At 40.9% G+C, this 20,230-nt stretch overlaps 2 protein-coding genes across 4 annotated transcripts in view; both read right to left on the bottom strand.

The window, feature by feature from the left end:
• LOC136830155 (U3 small nucleolar RNA-associated protein 15 homolog) overlaps positions 1-16,299 on the bottom strand; it is a 33,225-nt gene extending 16,926 nt beyond the window's left edge. For 2 of the 3 annotated variants that reach the window (XR_010850565.1, XR_010850564.1), the window contains exons 1-10: positions 16,114-16,299; positions 14,795-14,887; positions 7,066-7,250; positions 5,978-6,101; positions 5,327-5,507; positions 4,054-4,271; positions 3,534-3,701; positions 2,914-3,065; positions 2,465-2,598; positions 1,215-1,282 (exon numbers count right to left, since the gene is read on the bottom strand). Coding sequence is in view for 1 of the 3 variants with exons in the window: in XM_067089357.1 (XP_066945458.1) it covers positions 1,215-1,282; positions 2,465-2,598; positions 2,914-3,065; positions 3,534-3,701; positions 4,054-4,271; positions 5,327-5,507; positions 5,978-6,101; positions 7,066-7,250; positions 14,795-14,887; positions 16,114-16,200 (1,410 nt within the window). In the remaining 2 variants the exon portion in view is untranslated. The remainder of the gene's footprint in view (positions 1-1,214; positions 1,283-2,464; positions 2,599-2,913; positions 3,066-3,533; positions 3,702-4,053; positions 4,272-5,326; positions 5,508-5,977; positions 6,102-7,065; positions 7,251-14,794; positions 14,888-16,113) is intronic. The other variant, XM_067089357.1, reaches the window with a different exon arrangement.
• An 865-nt stretch (positions 16,300-17,164) lies between these two features.
• LOC136830101 (uncharacterized) overlaps positions 17,165-20,230 on the bottom strand; it is a 66,354-nt gene continuing 63,288 nt past the window's right edge. Inside the window, 3 exon segments of the mRNA XM_067089294.1 lie at positions 17,165-17,590; positions 18,119-18,242; positions 18,836-18,938. Of these exon segments, the coding sequence (XP_066945395.1) occupies positions 18,126-18,242; positions 18,836-18,938 (220 nt within the window). The 3' untranslated portion in view covers positions 17,165-17,590; positions 18,119-18,125.

Raw genomic sequence — 20,230 nt, 5'->3', positions numbered from 1 at the left:
GTTAATGATCCTTCTGTGTTGCTGTGTACGAGAATGAAATGGCCGCTAATGTAGAAACCTTTGAGAACAGAGGACTCATCCTTAACTAATCAGATGATATATGTGGCAACAATGGCTTTCTTGTTCTTTTCTTTTAAGCTTTTCTTCAGAAGGGATATATTACAGGAGAAAAAATAGTACTACTAACAAAAAAATAAAACAGGGATATCAACTTAATATACAGTACTAAAACCTATTAATTAATGACACAAATCAACAAAACTATAATACCATAGTAATAAAAGAATTACCATACTAAGTTTTAAAAGCAAAATCTGACATCAAACCAGCTAAATAACAACAGCTACTGTAATATACAACAAATAATATAAATAACTAGTCTGAGCACTTAATAATCATTACTACACTAAATAACAAATAGTAACTATACAGCAGACAGGGTCACACCTATTCTGCTAGTAAGAATTTTTGCAAAGAAAAGAACGCATGGAAAAAGAAGACCTTGTTCCTGATTATCCTGAGTATTCTCGTGATTAACTATCACGTGTTCTTACAATCGTGAGAATACTTGTTCATACTCATAAAATATTCCTACTTATTTCTATCTTCCCGATTTAACTCATTCTCTGATGAATTCCCATTTTCTCCACTTCCTCTCCTCATAGGAAATGTTTAGTTTGTAATTTTGTTAACAGATGGCAGTGTGCATTGTTTACTTTGTGAACTTCCAATGTCGGATGCTGTTCCTGCAAAATTCTCTCCAAGTTCATCACTTTCAAAGCATGGGAAACATGTTAAATTTTGAAAGCTGCATGAATCTAAATTTTATTTTCTTCTTTTTACCTTGCTAACATCCACAGTAATATTTAAGTAATACTGCATGATTCAAAAAACAGTGAAAATAGTATAATCTATGACTCCCAAGTTAACTCGGGAATGTAAACATCAACAAAAATTATGCACTACATATTAAAAACCAACTTACAGTACAAACAATTCAAGATACGAACGGCCATCTGGAATGTAACTGGTTGGGTAGTGGCTATAATTATTCTTGATTTTCCAGCATTATGTACCAAATTCTTTAGGCCTACCTTTTCAAGGCTAGAATGTTAAATTCAGTGGCCTCCAGCAATCACACAAATTGCTGAATGTGTGAATCATACTCATCAATTTGAAACACACTTTTCGTTAAAAAAAACACAAAAGCTTACCTCACTCCTTAAATTCCTGAAATGCTTCACTAGAGCAGGGCTGTCATCTAACTCGTCTTCATATACATCTGCAATGAACATAAACAAATTCCATTCCAGCATTAAATGAGATTTCATGAAAAGCCATTTCTGTATTTTTGAAGTACAATACTGTCTCTGCTTTATAACTCTTTAGTTCTGATAAGCTCCTCATTCATGAAAATCATATTTTTACTCATTAAAATTCTTTAATATAAATTCAAGTTACCTATAAACAATTTCAACCTTTCTCGAGATACACATAATGTACTCACTTTTCATGTTCCACATTCTAATGTCATTAAGCAGTAAAAAAAAAAAAATTGAGAACTGATGCAACCTGCAGTGTAAGTATGCTATTTCCAATTACACAGGTTATTAGTTAAGTAAAAGAGTTACTTTTCTACTACTGACTTAGTCCAGTCTCCAAAGGCAGAAACTATGATATACAAATAATGAACTTTACACTACGGGAACCATTAAATACGATTATTTTCAAACATTAAGTGTGTTTCTCCACAAACCCTGAGATTTTACAGGTGAATGACAAGAGCCCCTAGTATCATCAAGTGTAAAGAAGACAAAGTATAAATGATGCCTCCCCTAGGGAATGCCATCCAACATCACACTCCTTCATGATAAAGAGTAATCAGATTCATATTCAATGCTGCAAATGGTTCAGCAAAAAGAGTCGAGTCCCATCTGAGCCAGATGAAATAAGAAACAGTGAAATGTGAGAAAGCCGATTTGGTTTAAAGCAGTTACAGGCAGTCCCCGGTTAATGGCGGGCTCAGTTAATGGCGATCCAGTTTTATGGGGCTTGCCTAGCGATGAAAATTGGCAATTTTCGGCGGTGAAAATCGCCAATTTCCGCTTATCGGCGCCGATAACTGGGTATTGGCGCCAATACATATCTAACAGAGGTGCCAATAACTGAAAATCGGCACTTTTCGGTGCCGATAAGTCCGAAAATCGCAGAAAAAGCGCCGGAAATTGGCGATTTTCGGTTATCATCACACCCCCAGAACGGAACCCCCGCCAATAACCGAGGACTGCCTGTACATAAGTCTAAGTTATGAGAGTAAAATCTAGGGGCCAGAGTCTAAGGGTGACAAGCATGTAAGAATCCTGCTACCCATTCGTTTACATACATTACAGACAATGTTTGGATTTTTAACCAGGGTGTTTATTATGAAAATCATACTAAACATGACTTCCCTTAGATAACTTACCAATGAGCGTGTGTGTGACATCCATCAATGTCTGCTTGTATAAGGGGTGACGAATGTTCTTCTTTATAAATTCCATGAGACGTGTCAGCTCCTTGGCGTCCCTCCCAGCTACCGCTGTTTTTAGCCCTCTACGCCTGCGAAAAACATTACATGCTTCAGGAAACCTTATAGATTGTGGAGTGCTTTAAAAGAAAACTAAAATTTTTAAACAGAAGCAAAAAAAAGAAACCTCTATGACAAGAAAAGCATTACAGTACCATTAAGGGTCATAAACCCAACAAGAACACAATTAATATGAAGCAGAATATACTGTATAGACCTATTATCTAAGTAATACCACACTTATCACACACACAAAAATTACAGCAGCAATTTCCTCAGATTATAATAATCTTAATTCTTGACAACTTCGTACAATGGAGCATAACTGAATGTTACATTACACTTACTTTATCAGTTCACGAAGAACATTCACAGTGACATGGGGCTTTACTCGGCAGACATAAGGCAAAAGAACTGCATCCAGTGCCTTGCTGTACTGAAACTTCCGAAAATGGACATCATATTTAGCCAAGGTTGCTACTTCTTCCGGACTAACCACCTGCAATGTTGGAGTAAACTCATCAAGATCAATTTGTATCAACAGAGTAAAAAACTCTCCTTTCAAGTTAAATGTTTATTTGGTCCTGTATAATAACAATTGATAATGTTAGTTAAAATCATACAATTATGCTACAACACCCTGTGAATACTGTATAGTAATTTTAAAATTTTAAATAACCTCTTTTGAGAATGAGATATGGATTTGAGTCACTGAAACATTCAATTTTAATGGCATTTAGAACTATGACCAATCAGCAGTTATCTTCAGCACAGATCTTCTCATTTTCAGAAACAAGAACCACCAAACTGACTGAATGAATATGATATGCAAAGGCCATCCAAATAATGCTATAACACAAGTACTGTACAATGACAAGAACAGACATTTTTCTGTGTACAAAACATCGCTTGCACCACTAAAGGAAAATTTGTCAATAATTATCAACATAGCGGAAAAATTACTCACATGATCGCCAGCCCTCATTCTGGTGTCCTCGATATAAATGTTTTTAGCTTTCTTAGACTTGTCCTTCCCAGGGAGAGACTTCTGTGCACTTTCTGTTCGTCTGTGCTGGAAGGATATCAGTCCAGAGCCACCAGATATCATTCCAACAACGAGCGTTGAGTCCTTAGGCTGCAATTGAAGGGAGAAACATTTAAATTTTTCATTACCAGAGTAAAATGCAAATTACATATAGAAAACAACCCAATAATTCCCTACACTTAAAACTATCAATGCCAAATAAATAACAGGGAAGACAGTGCCCTGGACCTCAGTCTCTGGAGACAGAGGGTCACAAAGTGCTGTGGTGTTGGTGAAAAGACATGGGAAGGGGTGTGAGGAGGAAAGATGCCTTAGGTGGCAAAACTAATGCTCAATGTACCTATTCTTTCAATCATTCTAGAGTATCTGATAGCACCTAGTAGTAAAAACAACTAAACGTGCCTTTGAAGAGGAAAACAAAATAACAAATGGGGCAACTTACAGCTACTCCCATACACAAAACTGGAGCAGGAAAGTCGAGACTGTGCACAACAGTGTAGGTACTGACGTCGTAGATCTTTACGTGGCTGTCCAGCGACCCTGAGAGCAACCGTTTCTTGTCCGAGGCAAATGCTAAACTTGTGATGGTTTTGTGATGCTGAGACAACTTTGAAAGGAGTTTTCCACCAACAGCATCCCACACTCTCACCTCATTACCCCCTAAAAAACAAAACAAAATGAAATGTCATCAAAAACTGCAAGTTAATGACAACAAGGACAAATGGTGCAATTATCCAAATAGGTAAAACTCCAGGATAAAACTTCAATGTTACCATTTGCCACAGTTACACACTTTTATGGTCCTTGTAACTGCTGGCTGTTTAATGAGGCAACAGTGTCACATCGCTATGAATTATACAGCTCACCCAGAAGATTTATTCCTAAATGAGACAAATGGGGTGAGGTCAAATGAAAGAAATAGCATAATCGTTATTTTACACTACAATTTAATCCACTTTTTTCAGTACTAGCAAACACATGCTATTTTTTCAGGGCATGTATTATTCCTTGGACCCTTTCCACTGAAAACATGAGAAGAATTTGAAGAATTATACCTGCTCTATTAGTTACTTTATCTGCACCATTATTTACCATCACAGAACATGGTAGCTAATCATTCCATTTTTCAATTTTTTCCTAAAGTATGAAATTATGCTTACTTACCAGAAAATTGGAAAGAATAAGAGAACTGACATTTTCTGTATAATAATGTTATGGGAATAAGTTTTCTTTACAATTAAAACTAGGCTATTCTTCCAATGTGGCAGCCATCTAGTATAAGCATAGGCCTTTCTGAAATAGCCCAGGGGAGAGATGATGCATCCACCTGTCTAAGACAGCCTGGACCCCATAAATACACATCCTAAAGAAAAAAATCTACTGCCCTACAATAGCAAGGTCATGTCAACATACTTGATGCACTATGACGTCATATTTAAGTGATTTTCACTTTGTTGTTTTGACCTTTTATTTTATATTTTTCTTTAAGAATATTCCACAATAAATTTTAACTTATTGTTTTAAAATGACCCTAAAAGGATTTTCGTAGCATGAAGAGGAACTTCATGAATAGTGTACAAACTAAAATATTGCTTATCACAACTCTAGCTCAGGTAATGAAAGGGTTAAAGGTCCTTTGGTTCCTTGCCTTCGAGCATCTGTACATGAAGGAAAATAGTACAACAACATTCAGTCAAACTGATCCATATTCCTACCTGCAGAGACAAACACTCCTCCAGATGGATAACACAATATACTTTCGACGGGAGCCCCGTGGTCAACAGAGAGAATACTGGTGCCTGTGCGCGTGTCCCACAGTTTTACTGTATGATCATAAGACCCACTAAGTATTATCTGTTCGGAGGCAGGGCTAACCATCCCCGCACGTATGAAATCCTGTGGGAGGAAGCGAGATAGAAGATTAAATAATATGCACGACATACCAAACTACAATGCTGCAAACATTTAGAAATTTGGCTTACTAAGAACATTCTAAAACCAGTTTGCCAAAAGAGAAATTTTTCAAAACAAAACTTCAAGTTTTGCATTTACTTTGGCATGAAGGAGTTGACTGCATCTTTCTCTATTAATAAGATGAATAAGATGCACCAGGTGTTGGAGATCTACTCAGTTAGGGTAACTGACCTGGGTTATTCACCTAACTGGGCCCTTCTTAAAGAGTACCATTTACCATGTACATTACAGTACATGGTACACTGCAGACAGTACTTAATGCTCTTTGCAGTATCTTTTCTGAGGCCTTGAGTTGCATTGTTTTCTGCCTTCTATTTTCATCTATTCATGCCAATTCAGTGCCCTTTATTCACACGCAAACCAACAAACTTTAAACCGAACGTGAAACTTACCGTGTGTCCCGATAAAGTGCATATTTTTCTTTCTTCTCCCATATCCCAGAGAATGGCAGTTTTGTCATCTGAAAACGTAACAACTTGCGGTGTACAGTGAACGAAGTCGACTCTGTGTGTTGGTCTGGAAGAGAAAGAGACTATGCAGGAACAGATTTCAACTAACTGCTAAACTTGGAAAAATACATTTTTCCTTTAATTTCATAGCCAGAAACTAAGATATTGCACTACTGAATGGTCAAACATATTCAGAATCCTGTGAAATCCACTTCTTGAATATGATCAAATTTGAATGGGTTGCAGAAAGTTTACGAACTTGATACGGAAATCGTTAAGGTATTAGAGGAAAGACTTATGAATCCAGTTTCCCAACAGTAATTCCTAAAGTAATAATGTATTTCCTGCCTGCTGATAAAATGACGGCATGAAACTGTGATGAAAAGTGCAGATAAATCAAAGAAAAGGGTTGATGATGTATATTGGATACGGTATGCTTAACATACCAAATACTGTTGCGTTCAAGATGACTTATTAGAGAGGGATTGAAAGAGACTGGAAAAAAAAAAAAAGAGTCAGTCTGAAGGAAAACAAAAATATAAAAAATAAAAACTGAAGAAACCTAAAGAGTCGGCAGGAAAGATATGGTTGGGAGACAGAGTGGCAGAATCAAGATTTACAATGTGCAATCAAAGAGAAGAAGAGAGCCCAGAGAGGAGAACACAGACATATAGGAAGAAGAGAAGAGAGGCTGGTATGCAAGTGGCAAACTCAAAAATGAGTTGGGAGGAAAGGAATCAGAGGGGAAAGATAAAATATTCAGAATTAGCAATGTGGCTGAAGAAAAATGGAAGAGATATAAACGAAAAAAAGTATGGTACTGTATATGAAACATAAAAACGAAGGAATTAAAGTTGAAATGAAACGATGCTGTAAGAATGAATACGTTTTGAAAATCTATGAATGAGAAAATGAATGCGAACTGGAGGACGTTGGCCAAATTTTCCATGAAAATCATCACATAACTTGGCAGACTCAAGCTAACAAACCGAGCCACGACCATAAACTGAGAATTCTTGACCACTGCTTACCCACTGTGACCTTTAAACATTCTTAGTAGCTGCTTCTGCCGATGGTTGAACAGCTTAGCGTCTCCTTCCTCCGAACCTGCCAAAATCAGCTGCCCATCCTGACGGAATTTTCCGCCATAGGCAAGCCTCTTGAACCTTGTCAGATTTCGCCAAACTTGAGCTGTTTGCTGGTGATAAACATCTACCTAAAAGAGAACATTATGATAAGAACTGTTCACAGACTCCTGGCACAAAAAACATGACATGAATCTATACCATGACATACAATCATCTGACTTAGAATCCTGTAAAATACAATGGTCTTATGTGCTTATCTACCTTCATGGTGAATATCCAAAGAAAAACGTTTGGAGTTGAAATATCAGATATTATTTGCACTCATTACTCTTACTGTTTTTCTTACTTACCTTTCAAGTTCTTGTTTTTTTCATTTTGCATTTCCATCTTTTATCTCCATACTTCATTAATTTTACTTTTCGATGTTAAGTTCCATTTAATTTTTCATTTTGTAGTATTATTGTTTTTCATTTTCCTTAATTACTTTTTAACTCATTTTATTCACAGTAGGACATTTTTATATAACTGTAAATTCTATAATTTTTCATTTTTCAACATTTCAGCATGACGATGTCATTAAGCTTTGATATTTAAAAATATGATATTTTAATGATAAAATAAAGTTTGTTCATACTTACCTGGCAGATATATATACAGCTGTATTTCTCCGAAATCCGACAGAATTTCAAAACTTGCGGCACACGCAGTGTGGCCAGGTGGTTAGTACTCATTCCGCCGCTGGGTGGCGGAATCGGGAACCATTCCCATTTTCTATTCAGATTTTCTAGTGCCACTGTCTCCTGAGGGGAGGTGGGTGGGCACTATAATTATATATATCTGCCAGGTAAGTATGAACAAACTTTATTTTATCATTAAAATATCATTTTGTTCATGAAACTTACCTGTCAGATATATATACAGCTGAATCCCACCATTGGAGGTGGGTAGAGACAGAATAGGATTTAGGAAAACAAAAGATGTAGGCGATTGACGCCTTGGTTCCTTACCTGTTAGCATAGCTGACTTCGAGGTTACTGTCACCCAAGCCTGCTTCTGCTTTACTAGATTCTCCAGCAAGGTAGGGACCTATAAAGCTGGTGAGATCTAGATGACCTGTCCACGGGGGCGAGACCACAATGGGACTAGATCATATGACCATACTGAGAGGGGAAAAGAGCAACAACCAACCACCTGACCGAGCCTAACTAAGCCAATGAACCTAATATAGGCTAAAGATTGGGACGTCCACATCGGTGGCCACCCAACAACCGAGAATACAAAACCAAGATTAAAAAATACCACCTAACCCCTAAAGGATAGGATGAGTATTGCCCTCTTCTCCCAACATTGTGTCTGCGGAAACGTATGGTCCCAGCGAAGAACAGTCTTCAAAAGTTGACTTCACATCTCGTAAGTAATGCGAAGCGAAAACTGAATTACTCCGCCAGAAGGTGGTACCCAGAAGATCGTTAAGAGACATATTCTTCTGGAAAGCCACCGAAGTCGCGATGGCTCTCACTTCGTGAGCTTTCACTTTAAGAAGCCTCATGTCCTCTTCTTGGCAGGAAGAATGAGCCTCTTTGATGATACTTCTTAAAAAGAATGACAGAGCATTCTTGGACATAGGTAAGTCAGGTCTTCTAACCGAACACCACAGATTGTCCGGACGGGCCTCGGCTTTCTTTCGTCCTGGCTAAGTAGGGAATTTGAGAGCCCTGACAGGGCACAAGACTCTCTCTGATTCTTGTCCAAGAATCTCCGTCAAACCTTTGATTTCAAACGTCTTGGGCCACGGGTTTGAAGGATTTTCATTTTTGGCAAGAAAAAATGGACTTAGGGAGCAAACGGCATTAGGACCCCTAAAGCCAATGTGCTTGCTAATAGCCTGAACTTCACTAACCCTCTTCGCCGTCGCCAGAGAGGTTAGGAAAACTGCCTTTCTAGTCACGTTCTTGAGAGAAGCAGAAGACATAGGTTCAAAAGGACTTGACATAAGAAATTTTAGGACCACATCTAGGTTCCAAGGAGGAGTCATGGGCCTAGGAACCTTAACAGTTTCAAAGGATCTCAAGAGATCGTGGAGATCCTTGTTGTCGGCTAAGTCAAGGCCTCTGTGTCGGAAGACTGCCGACAGCATACTTCTATAGCCTTTAATGGTAGAGACTGCCAGTTTTTCTTTCTCCCTGAGATGTAGAAGGAAGTCCGCTATTTGGGGCACAGAGGTCGTGGTCGAGGAAATCCCGCTGCTCTTGCACCATCTCCTAAAATTGGCCCACTTCGATTGATAGACTGAAATAGAAGAGGGTCGTCTGGCACTGGCGATAGCCTTTGCCACTGCTCTCGAAAACCCCCTCGCTCTTGCCAACTTCGAGATAGTCTGAACGCAGTTAGACTCAGAGCGGGGAGGTTTTTGTGGAATCTTAGGAAATGGGGCTGCCTGAGAAGATCTACTCTCAGGGGGAGTGTCCTTGGGAAGTCCACAAGGAAGGTCATGACCTCTGTGAACCAATCCGCTGCTGGCCAAAAGGGGGCTATTAAAGTCATCCTTGTTCCTTCCGACGCTGAGAATTTCCTGATCACTTCTCCCAGGATCTTGAAGGGAGGAAAAGCGTAAAGATCTAGGCCTTTCCAGTCCCAGAGGAGGGCATCTACTGCTAAGGCTCCCGGATCTAAGACAGGGGAGCAATAAAGAGGAAGCCTCTTTGTTCTGGACGTCGCAAAGAGGTCTACTAGGGGACGTCCCCATAACTTCCACAGATCCAGACAAACCTCCTCGTGAAGGGTCCATTCTGTCGGCAGAAGTTGATGCTGCCGACTGAGAAGGTCCGCACGGATATTCTCTACGCCCGCGATGAACCTTGTGAGAATCGTGATCCCCCGAGCATGAGTCCAAAGCAGGATCTCCTTTGCCAAGCTGAACAGGGAACGGGAGCGAGTACCCCCCTGCTTCTTGAGGTAAGCTAAGGCTGTGGTGTTGTCGGAATTCACCTGAACAACTCGGCCTGACACACGATCCTCGAAGAATTGGAGGGCTAGATGTATAGCTCCTAATTCTTTGAGATTGATGTGCCAGGACACCTGTTCCCCCTCTCCAGGTGCCTGACACTTCTTCCCCCTAGTGTTGCTCCCCATCCTTCCCTGGACGCGTCGGAAAACAACACTAGGTCGGGGCTCTGAAGACGTAGGGAAACGCCTCCTGCCAGTAACAAGGGGTCGAGCCACCATCTCAGGTGAGTCTTGACAGACGGAAAGATCTTCAAGGTCTCTTCCAGGTCCTCCTTGTTCATCCAGTTCTCCGCTAGGAAAAACTGGAGCGGCCTGAGATGAAGTCTTCCCAGGGAAACAAACTTCTCCAGCGAGGAAATGGTCCCCAGCAAACTCATCCATTCCCTCACCGAGCATGTTTCCTTCCCCAGGAGAGACGAAACTTTTTCCAAGCAATGTTGTTGACGTTTTAGGGATGGATACGCTCGAAAAAGCCACTGAATCCATCTGAATCCCCAGATAGACGATGGACTGAGTCGGGATCAGATGGGACTTTTCTTTGTTGACTAGAAGTCCCAGGGACTTCGTCAACTCCAATGTCGAAATTAGGTCCTCCAGACACTGAGCTTGGGAAGAAGCTCGAATGAGCCAATCGTCCAGGTAAAGCGAAACGCGGATCCCCGCCAAGTGAAGCCACCTTGCCACATTTCTCATGATCACTGTGAATACCATGGGAGCTGTGCTGAGACCAAAGCAAAGAGCCCGGAATTGGAAGACTCTTCCCCCCAGTACAAACCTCAGGTACTGTCTTGACTGAGGATGTATGGGAACGTGGAAGTAAGCATCTTGTAAGTCCAGAGAGACCATCCAATCTCCTGGTCTTAGCGCTCCGAGAACAGATTGTGACGTTTCCATCTTGAACTTCTCTTTGACAATGAAGCGGTTCAGTCTGCTTACGTCCAGTACCGGTCTCCACCCACCCGACTGTTTCGGGACTAAGAACAGTCGGTTGTAGAACCCTGGAGAGGATAGATCCTGAACTGGCTCCACAGCTCTTTTTACGAGCATCTGCTCCAAAAGATCTAAAAGGATCTGTTGTTTTTCCCAATGGTAGGAGGGCGACAGATCCTTGGGTGACGTACAAAGGGGTGGCGAATCGAGAAAGGGGATCTTGTAACCTTTCTCTAGAACTTCGACGGACCAAGAGTCCGCTCCTTTCGCTCTCCAGGCTCCCGCAAATGAAAGAAGCCTGGCTCCCACAGGTGTCTGGAGGAGATGATGATCACTTTTTGCCCCTGGGCTTCGATGGGGCTGCTCCTCTGGAATAACCTCTCCCTCGTGGAGTCGATTTCGAGGAAGAAGCTCCTCCACGAAAGGGCTGTTTCTTCTTGGAGGAAAGAACTGACGAAGACGTAGAAGGGACTGAAGGACGTCTAGACGAATGGGCCAATAGGTCCTGCGTTGCCTTCTCCTTAAGACTGGAAGCAAGATCCTTGATCAAAGGCTGGGGGAAGAGATGGCTCGACAAAGGGGCAAACAATAATTCAGCCCTTTGTGACGGCGAAACTGACTTGGAGGTGAAAGTGCAGTACAAGGCCCTCTTTTTCAAAAGACCTGTACAAAAATGGGAGGCCAGTTCCTCAGAGCCATCCCTGACGGCCTTATCCATGCAATTCAAAACACTGGATAGCTCCCCCAGGCTGATCGAGTCGGGGCTTCTAAGCTTGAGATCTAAAGCACCCAAGCACCAGTCTAAGAAGTTGAAAACTTCCATAGAACGGAAGAGTCCCTTCAGATGATGGTGGGGTCTCGGACATAGTCCACGAAACCTTAGCAGTCGACAGCAGGGACCTCCTGGAAGAGTCGACAAGGCTGGCGAAGTCTCCTTGAGACGAAGAAGGAACACGAGAACCGACGTCCTCACCTGTCTCATACCACATGCCCGCCTTACCGCAAAGCTTAGAAGGAGGAAGGGCAAAAGAAGTCTTGCCTTGCGTCTTCCGTTCCTCCATCCAGGCGTTAACCTTCTTGAAGGCCTTCTTCGTAGCCAGTGAAGAAGTCATCTTCACAAACCCCGGCGTTCTCCTCGCTTTGGAAGAGGCAAGCTGCGACGGAGGAGAGAGAGGAGCCGAGGGTTTAAACTTATCGCCGAATAAGTCCTTAAGAAGGCCGGTTAACACCTGGTAGTCGGAAGACGAGGAAGCAGAGGGTTGATCAAAACCCGCAGGCTCAGAATCGCCAGAGACTTCTCCTTCATGAAAGGGCGAACCACGAGAATCACAAACAGCTGGGAACGAAGGCCTTGAGGTCCGAGCACGGAAGAGGATCTACTTTTCCCTGCAGGATCAGAATGCTCTGGAGCGTCCCGGCGAGCGACTAAAGAGGCGTCCTGGCGAGCGTCCTGGCGAGAGTCCTGGCGAGCGTCCTGAAGAGCATCCGATCGGGAGCCCAACCTAGCGTCATGCTGAGCGTCCTGCCGAACGTCCTGTGCAGCAGCGAGAGAAGCGTCCTGACGAGCAGCTAAAGAAGAGTCCTGGATAGCTGCTTGCGAGGCGTCGTGAAGATGACGAGAGTCACGAAAAGGAACTCGTGAGCTGTGAGGACGACAGGGCGAAGAAGCAGGAGATGGAGACGAAGAAAAAGGAGCAGGAGACGGGGACTTCCTGGACTTCTTAATGGGAAGCCTCAAGTCCTTGCGACGACGTGGTTCTGATTCCTTCTCGGCCAGAAGAGAGGCCAACTGACGCTGCATATCTCGTAAGATACTCTTGGAAGGAGAGGACTCAAATCCAGGAGGAGAGGAGAGCCTACGGGAAGAAGAGGGGCGAGGGGACGTCTTCTTCTTCCTCACAGGAGCAAGAACAGCTCTCTCCTTAGAGCGACTGGGCGCGCAAACGCCCTCCTCAGACGACGTGACGGGTCCTCTTCTGTGGCGGAAAGCTTCAAAATCCCGCACAGACGGAGAGAAAACTGACGTGAAGCGTCATCTCTAAAGCTCCTCTTCAGTGGGCGAGAGTCCTTGCGAGAATTCCAACCCCTACGAGGGGAGGACGCCTCGGAGGACGAAAAGCAGTCCTTAAGGATACGAGCCGAAGCACGATCCTTGGCAGCCTGGGAAGTGACAACAGGAACTGCCGAAGGGACGTCAGATCGGTGGGAAGCCCCCGTAACCCTCTTACGGCTTTCGACATGCCTTCTCCCTGAGTCCTGGGAGTCTGACAGAGGTCCAGGCCTAGAAGCATTATGGGGCCGATCTGACGCCCCCTCCACGACACTAGGGGGAACACTACACTGCACAGCACTTTGAAGCGAAGACACTTTGTTTTCTAGAGCACGGATGGTGTTCATGATCTCCGTCAGGGCCAAACCCCCCGCAGACACAACCTCAGGGCCCGAAGGCAAAACCACAGGGACAGGTACAACAATGTCTACATTGGGGTTATCAGGTGAAGAAATAGAACCCTGACTCTTACACACACTCCTGGAGGAAGACCTCCTGATCCTGTCACGCTCTAACTTACGAACATAGGAATCATACAATTTCCAGCTCGCATCAGACAAAGGCTCACACTCTTTGCAGCGATCATTGATCAAACATACATGCCCCCTACACCTCATGCAAACCGAGTGAGGGTCTACCGAAGCCTTCGGTAGCCTCACCTTGCACTCACTCACACAACATACTCGAAAGCTAGCAGAACTAGTACCAGACATCATTCAAGAGCAGTCAAAAGCAAAATCATAAACAGTCCACAAAAAGCGTATGCCAATCCACAAGCCAAAGTCAAAAACCAAAAGTCAATAGAATACTCAAGAGGAAAACTATGCAAGTTAACGAAATCCAGAGGCGGAGGTACTGTAAACAGATGTTAACAGTACCGCGACAGAGAAAATCTGAATAGAAAATGGGAATGGTTCCCGATTCCCGCCACCCAGCGCGGAATGAGTACTAACCACCTGGCCACACTGCGTGTGCCGCAAGTTTTGAAATTCTGTCGGATTTCGGAGAAATACAGCTGTATATATATCTGACAGGTAAGTTTCATGAACAAAACAAGATGTTCTTGGTATGGGTAATCTTGTACTTTATGGGCAGTCCCCGGTGAACAGTGGGGGTTTCGTTCCCGTCCGAGCACTGATACCCGAAAATCGTCGTTAACCAGAACATCACAATAATTATAGCAATAAATGGGGTTTATGAAGCCGTAAGCCCTGATAAACTGCTTAATGGCGCCGTTAACTGGTTATTAGCGCCTATAAACTGGTCACCAATGCTGATAAGCCGCTTGCCAATGCCAATAAACTGCTTACCGGTGCTGAAAATTGCTTACTGACACCAAAAATCTGGTTAACGACGTCATTAGCCAAGCGTCGTAAACCCAAAACACTGTTAACTGACGCCACCAATAAGCAGGGACCACCTGTATTATCTATAATCAAGATAAGAGTTCCTCATAGTCACCTTGTCGCTAAAAACATGATTTTCCTTTAGGTCAACATAATTCTTTTGAAATTATTTCAGTGTACTTGATGCATAATACTGTCATTGCAAAATAATCAACTTCACCTTATCTCATGAGCTTTTATTTACGTGTTGTGTGGAATACTAAGATCTAAATTCACGCCAAGAAAGATTCCTGCAATAAAAACAATGTCATTCTTTATACATATATCTTCACTAACTTACCTTTGGTCCTGACGTAATGGCTATGTAATGGGGCTCAGCGGGGCTGATGTCTATAGAATCAATGCTTGTGAATTCCTTGATAGTCACAGGAAACTGAAAATATACGATTCCAGATTAATTATGCCATTTTTAAACTGCATTTTCATTAGTAGGTTTGATTATAAAACACCTGAAAATTAAGGGGAAAATGAATAGAGAGTTTTCCATTGGCTTGACCTGTACGTATAGCCTAGCGATCAAGCTATAAATTTGTGTCATGGAAATTAGGTAGGCAGGAAAAGGTACGTTAACCTACGTCCTATGAAAAGAAATCCAAAAAGTTCACAGTTTCAGGTCCAGCCAAGTAAATGGCTTCCAATACAGTTAGTAACTAGAATCTAATCATCTTATCTACACCTACAGACCTCACGTAAATCTGTAGGGCTATCATTCTTAGTGTTCGAAAGAATGCGAAATGCTGCGCATGCGGGTTTTCCAATGCCACGTGTCGGCCTAAATGCACTTTAATTGGAAAAGGCTCAAATAGAGAATTGGCACTTTTCCTCTAAATGAATCATTTTAATGATGACAGCCATCCAAATCTATATTATAGCAGGGAGGGCCGCCCCAGACAGATTAGGGCACGGCGTCCAAGGTTAGGTTAGGTTAAGATAAGTTGGGTTAGGTTACATCAGAAATGACTATTAGGCCATGACCCCCCAAATATAACCAGCTTGGCTAACGTAGGGGTAGAATTACTAGCGTAACATACCCTTACCTAGCCTAACCTAGCAGGCCGTGTTACGTAGCCGGGGGCCTCTGCGCCCCATGGAACCCCCGGTGAAGGGAACACCAATTTTTACTAAAAGTTCCCCTAAAGTGCTGCGCATGCGCGACAGCAAAAATACAATCAGCGCCGAGGTTAATTACGGGTTAATTACAGTCGACCGACGGAAAATAACGGTAAATTCTCGACAAGATAGGCCTAAAACTTAGTTCTACCTTTTTTTATTGCGATAAATAGGCCAATTAGTTTGCGAGAATTATGTAAAGAATTATATGGAATATTTTTCAATTTTCTTATGAAGATTCGAAAGATATAACAACAAAAAATGATATTCGTACCGGAAACATTAGGGTATTCCTCCCTTGCACACAAATGCCCCAAAACTCCACAGGCCTACCAGATGCCCCCAATTCAAGCTAAGCTGTTTTCGGTGAAATTAAATAGGATAATAATTACCCTAAGACCAAATTAGGCCCACTTATTTTCGTAACTTGGGCCTGAAACGGTCCAGAATAGACCCACGGTAAGTGTCACTTCCGTAGGCCTCCTTTACCTCGAGGTTCTTCCAGTAGAGGGTGTCCGCCGTGGCCTTCGTCGTGTTCTTGAAGGAGCGCGTCTCGATTCTCTTGAAGGACGTCATGATTACGCGTTATTACGGCGTTATTAGTACGGCTTTCTGCTTCATTCATGGACCCACATCGACGGTCAACATGGCAAGTTTAGTTGTAGTAGTAGTAATTATTACGGTAAACTTTGTAACGGCTCCCCCTTGAAGAATTTCATTATTTTCTTTTGAAATTTTGCTCTTTTCTTCTTGGTTTCTCTTTATATCTCTCTACTGACAGCAGAATTAGGAGCCGTTTGTTTTATTATTTCATTTAATTTCATTAGATTCTTTTGAAATTTTGCTCTTTTCTTCTTTATATATACCTAGTATGAGCAGAATTAGGAGCCGTTTGTTTGATTATTCTATGTATGAACCCTAAAAACAATGGTGTGTCATCTTTCACTACTTTCCCTCATATCAGTTGCGTAGATTCATACACTTCCCGGCCGATTGCTGACCATAACCTACAATTAACTGCATTCATTGCCAATGCCACCTCAGTTGGAGTAAATTAAGTACTTTTTTAGACACCATCAAGATTTCCTGTATGCCACAACCTAACAGAATATGATATAACCTTTAGGCAGGTTGCATCTGTTTTGGGCTGTTCTGTACCTGGTCTAATGACAGTAGAATGTGGAGCGTGAAAAATAAGCATAGCATTTGCATCAAGAAATGTTGCTGTTTCTAAGTATCCTGAGTTTGTGATAAGGATTTTAACGAGTATATCACTACCCTAAAAAAGTTCACTTTGAATTTTGGTTATTTATCATTTTATCTGTTTATGGGTTATTTATAATTTTATCTCTTTATTGATTAACTCCTTTTTTTCTATTAACTGATCTCTTCTTTCAAATGACCACCATATTCTTTGGAAGCCTGAATTTCAAGTTAATGACCCCTGATAATTTTCATGTGAAATTTTGGTCAATTGCTTACTTCAGTCTTGTAAACTGTACCAGTAAGTTTTTAGTGAGGATAAAAATTGTCCTTGGCAGTGGTTTTATCATTTAGTCTTCAAAATACAAGCCAGCCATGTATAAGCTAAATATATAAGCTTAGAGGTCTGGTTAAACTACAGTACTACTGTACTTAATGATAACAACATTGTAAAAGCTTCAGCATACAGTAGTTAGATTTGCAAAAAGAACTATCTCCTGACAGTGCTGATTTTTGGAACAATATATTCAGGTAACAGAAATTAAAATAATTCCTTATTTAACAGATCTACAGTGAAATAGGACCGAATGGCAAGCAAGCTTCTCTGATGATACGTTCTCCAGATTTTCTTAAATGTTTCCAGCACCAATGGAGTTACTGCTGCGGAGAATAGAAGAGAGCTGCAGTTGTTGCTGCCTGGTAATTGTACCTTGCCATCACCTGCCACTGTGAAGTCTGTCCAGATGAATCTTCTGGAAGTTAGCTAAAAAAAAAAAAAAAGACATATCAGAAAAATGTCATTTATTTGCTCCTTATGGATATAGGTTGCATTATTTCTTACCATCTTGATTATACAGGCAGTCCCCAGTTTACAATGAGGGTTCCATCCCTACGCCGCGTCGTAAGCCGAAAATAGTCGTAAACCGAAAAATCGTCGAAAATCGTCGAAAATCCTAAGAATGCCTTACTTTTAATGCTTTGGGTGTACAGTATTGAAACGATGTAAAGTGCATTTTTAATTGAGTTTTTCATCAAAATATCCTCCAATTATTGATTATCCTGCCGTTTTGGAGCCATATTTCTTCCATCGAACGGGCGTGCGATGCGTCGTAACCCTGGAACATGCGTCATAAACCGGGAAATAATTTCTGATGAATATATTTGAAAAGTGTCATAACCTCGAATGTCATAAGCCAGACAGGTCGTAGCCCAGGGACTGCCTGGATAAATTTTTTATTCATCTTAAATGTTTAAAATGTTCAGTGGGATGGAAATTAAACATTCTACTTACTCAGCTGTTAACCTCTGTTCTTGTTTTCTATCAGGGCACCAAGTGCTGCTGTGAAACCAGCATTATAATCACAGGCAACTTCATTTCGAACATAGTCTTGACGGTTGTCCTCATAGCCATCGTTCTTGCAAGAAAAAGTATTACCACATTAAGGTCAAGTACAGAAAAAGTACATGAAACTGCGTCAGTCATTTTTGATTGTCAGAGTTATCTCAGAACCTCATAAGTATTGTGACTGAATGATTGTGCTGTTATAATGTAGTACAGTAGACATACAGTATTATTCCATGTATGTACTCAAGGAAAATCAGACAGAATATTTTGCATGTTGAAAGATTACCATATTACTATTATTAAATGCTTAAAAAGGGAACTGTATCTACAAGAGAGTATTTCAAGCTAAATTTAAGCTTGTCAAATTTGATATTTATGGTAATACTAGATATCTTTTTTAGCTGTTGGTAATATTTTCTTTTATAATTAACACCTTCTGCGATATATATTTACTTCAAAAGCATACCAGTCTCAACTGTACAGTAATGTAAAGGAAAGAAGTAATTATGTATAGCCATTAAGCACTGCTATCCAATTGCCTATCCTGCTATTTTTCTATTTGAGATATTTTCCCCTGGTTGACTGTAATATACTCAAAAGCATTCAAGTATTTACTGTTAACATATTTGAAGCTTACTAACAGTGGAAGATTTAGGTCATTACCTGATCTGGTCCTCCAACTAATGCACCATACAGAATTTGAGGATTGGGACCAGGATTGTTCAATGCACCATAATCACACCTCTCGGGCATATTTGGACATGAGCTGTAAAAAATAGGAGTGCTCTGATTTAATTTCTTACTTGTAGTCAATATACAGCACAGTACAGAGTTTTAAATGTTATTTAAAGCATCATGCAACCCAGATTACCAAATTCAAGAGCTATCAGCCAGCTACAGTACCCCAATGTAGTGCCTGAGCCACTGTTTCCTGTGATGAAAACACCCACATTTAAGATGGCAGTGGAAATAATTCAGTATGTGCCTATATCATTCATGTCCATTCTAATCAACATTTACTATAAAATTCACCTGGTCAGAGTTACATCATATGTACAATCAATATTTTCTTTGTGAAACTTTTAAAAATGATTCTACTTACAATGTGTATGTTGTGGGTCTTGTAAGACTACATAACTTTTTTTTATTGGCCACCATAAACAAAACTTTATGAAACATCTGCAAAGTATTTTACGGAACATGTTTCAAAAATATCTGTTCTAGAAATTATTACTATTATTATATTATTTTGCAAGGAGTCCCTCTTTTAGGGCAGCATTATTAAAAAATACTGATGTTTCAATGACATTCACCTTGTAAAGAGTCTTCTCTCTTCTTCTTATTGGAAATGTACGAGTAAAATAAACAACAAAAGCAGACTAGCTTTCATGTTATTCGGAAATTTATTATAACATTTACCTCCAGACAAGAAGAATATAAGAAGAATGGGGTAGACTCTCTACAAGCTAAACGCTGTTAAAACAGCAATTATTATTATTATTATTCTTATTATTATTATTATTACAGAACTGGTTAGCTGGTATACCAGGTAGTTTTACTGTATCATTATGTAGAGCAAACTATCACATGAACTGAGCTAAGCTGGGTTTAGCAAAATGGGATGCAGAATGTCTGTCTCCAAGCCAACCGGTGTTTTCTCTTGGTGAGTAGTACTTGGAAGACCTATTGTGATCACATAATGGTACATTACTTCACATGGGTAAAAAATTAAGTTCCAGACATTGTTGAAGGGGAGAAATAGATAAATTTTCTATACATCTCAGCCATACTTTTATTCTGCATGATCATAATGAGCGAACCATTATGAGACTCAAACTGTTCCATAAGTCCAAATCTAAATGATAAATTTGAGATTTTTTTTATAGCTTCAGTGATAACTGCAGACTACACCATACTATTCCCTTCTACAATTATCTTACCAAATTACTGACTAAAAGTTTTGGGAGCTGAAAAAGAAAAATATGTTCAGTACTTTGAGCTACAAAATAGTATTTACATCCAAAACCACTGAAAACCAGTTGCTTTCTGGCCAACTGT

The sequence above is a fragment of the Macrobrachium rosenbergii genome, chromosome 46 (genome assembly GCF_040412425.1).
Source record: "Macrobrachium rosenbergii isolate ZJJX-2024 chromosome 46, ASM4041242v1, whole genome shotgun sequence".
Taxonomy (NCBI): domain Eukaryota; kingdom Metazoa; phylum Arthropoda; class Malacostraca; order Decapoda; family Palaemonidae; genus Macrobrachium; species Macrobrachium rosenbergii.
This window is presented reverse-complemented; position numbering and strand designations above follow the sequence as displayed.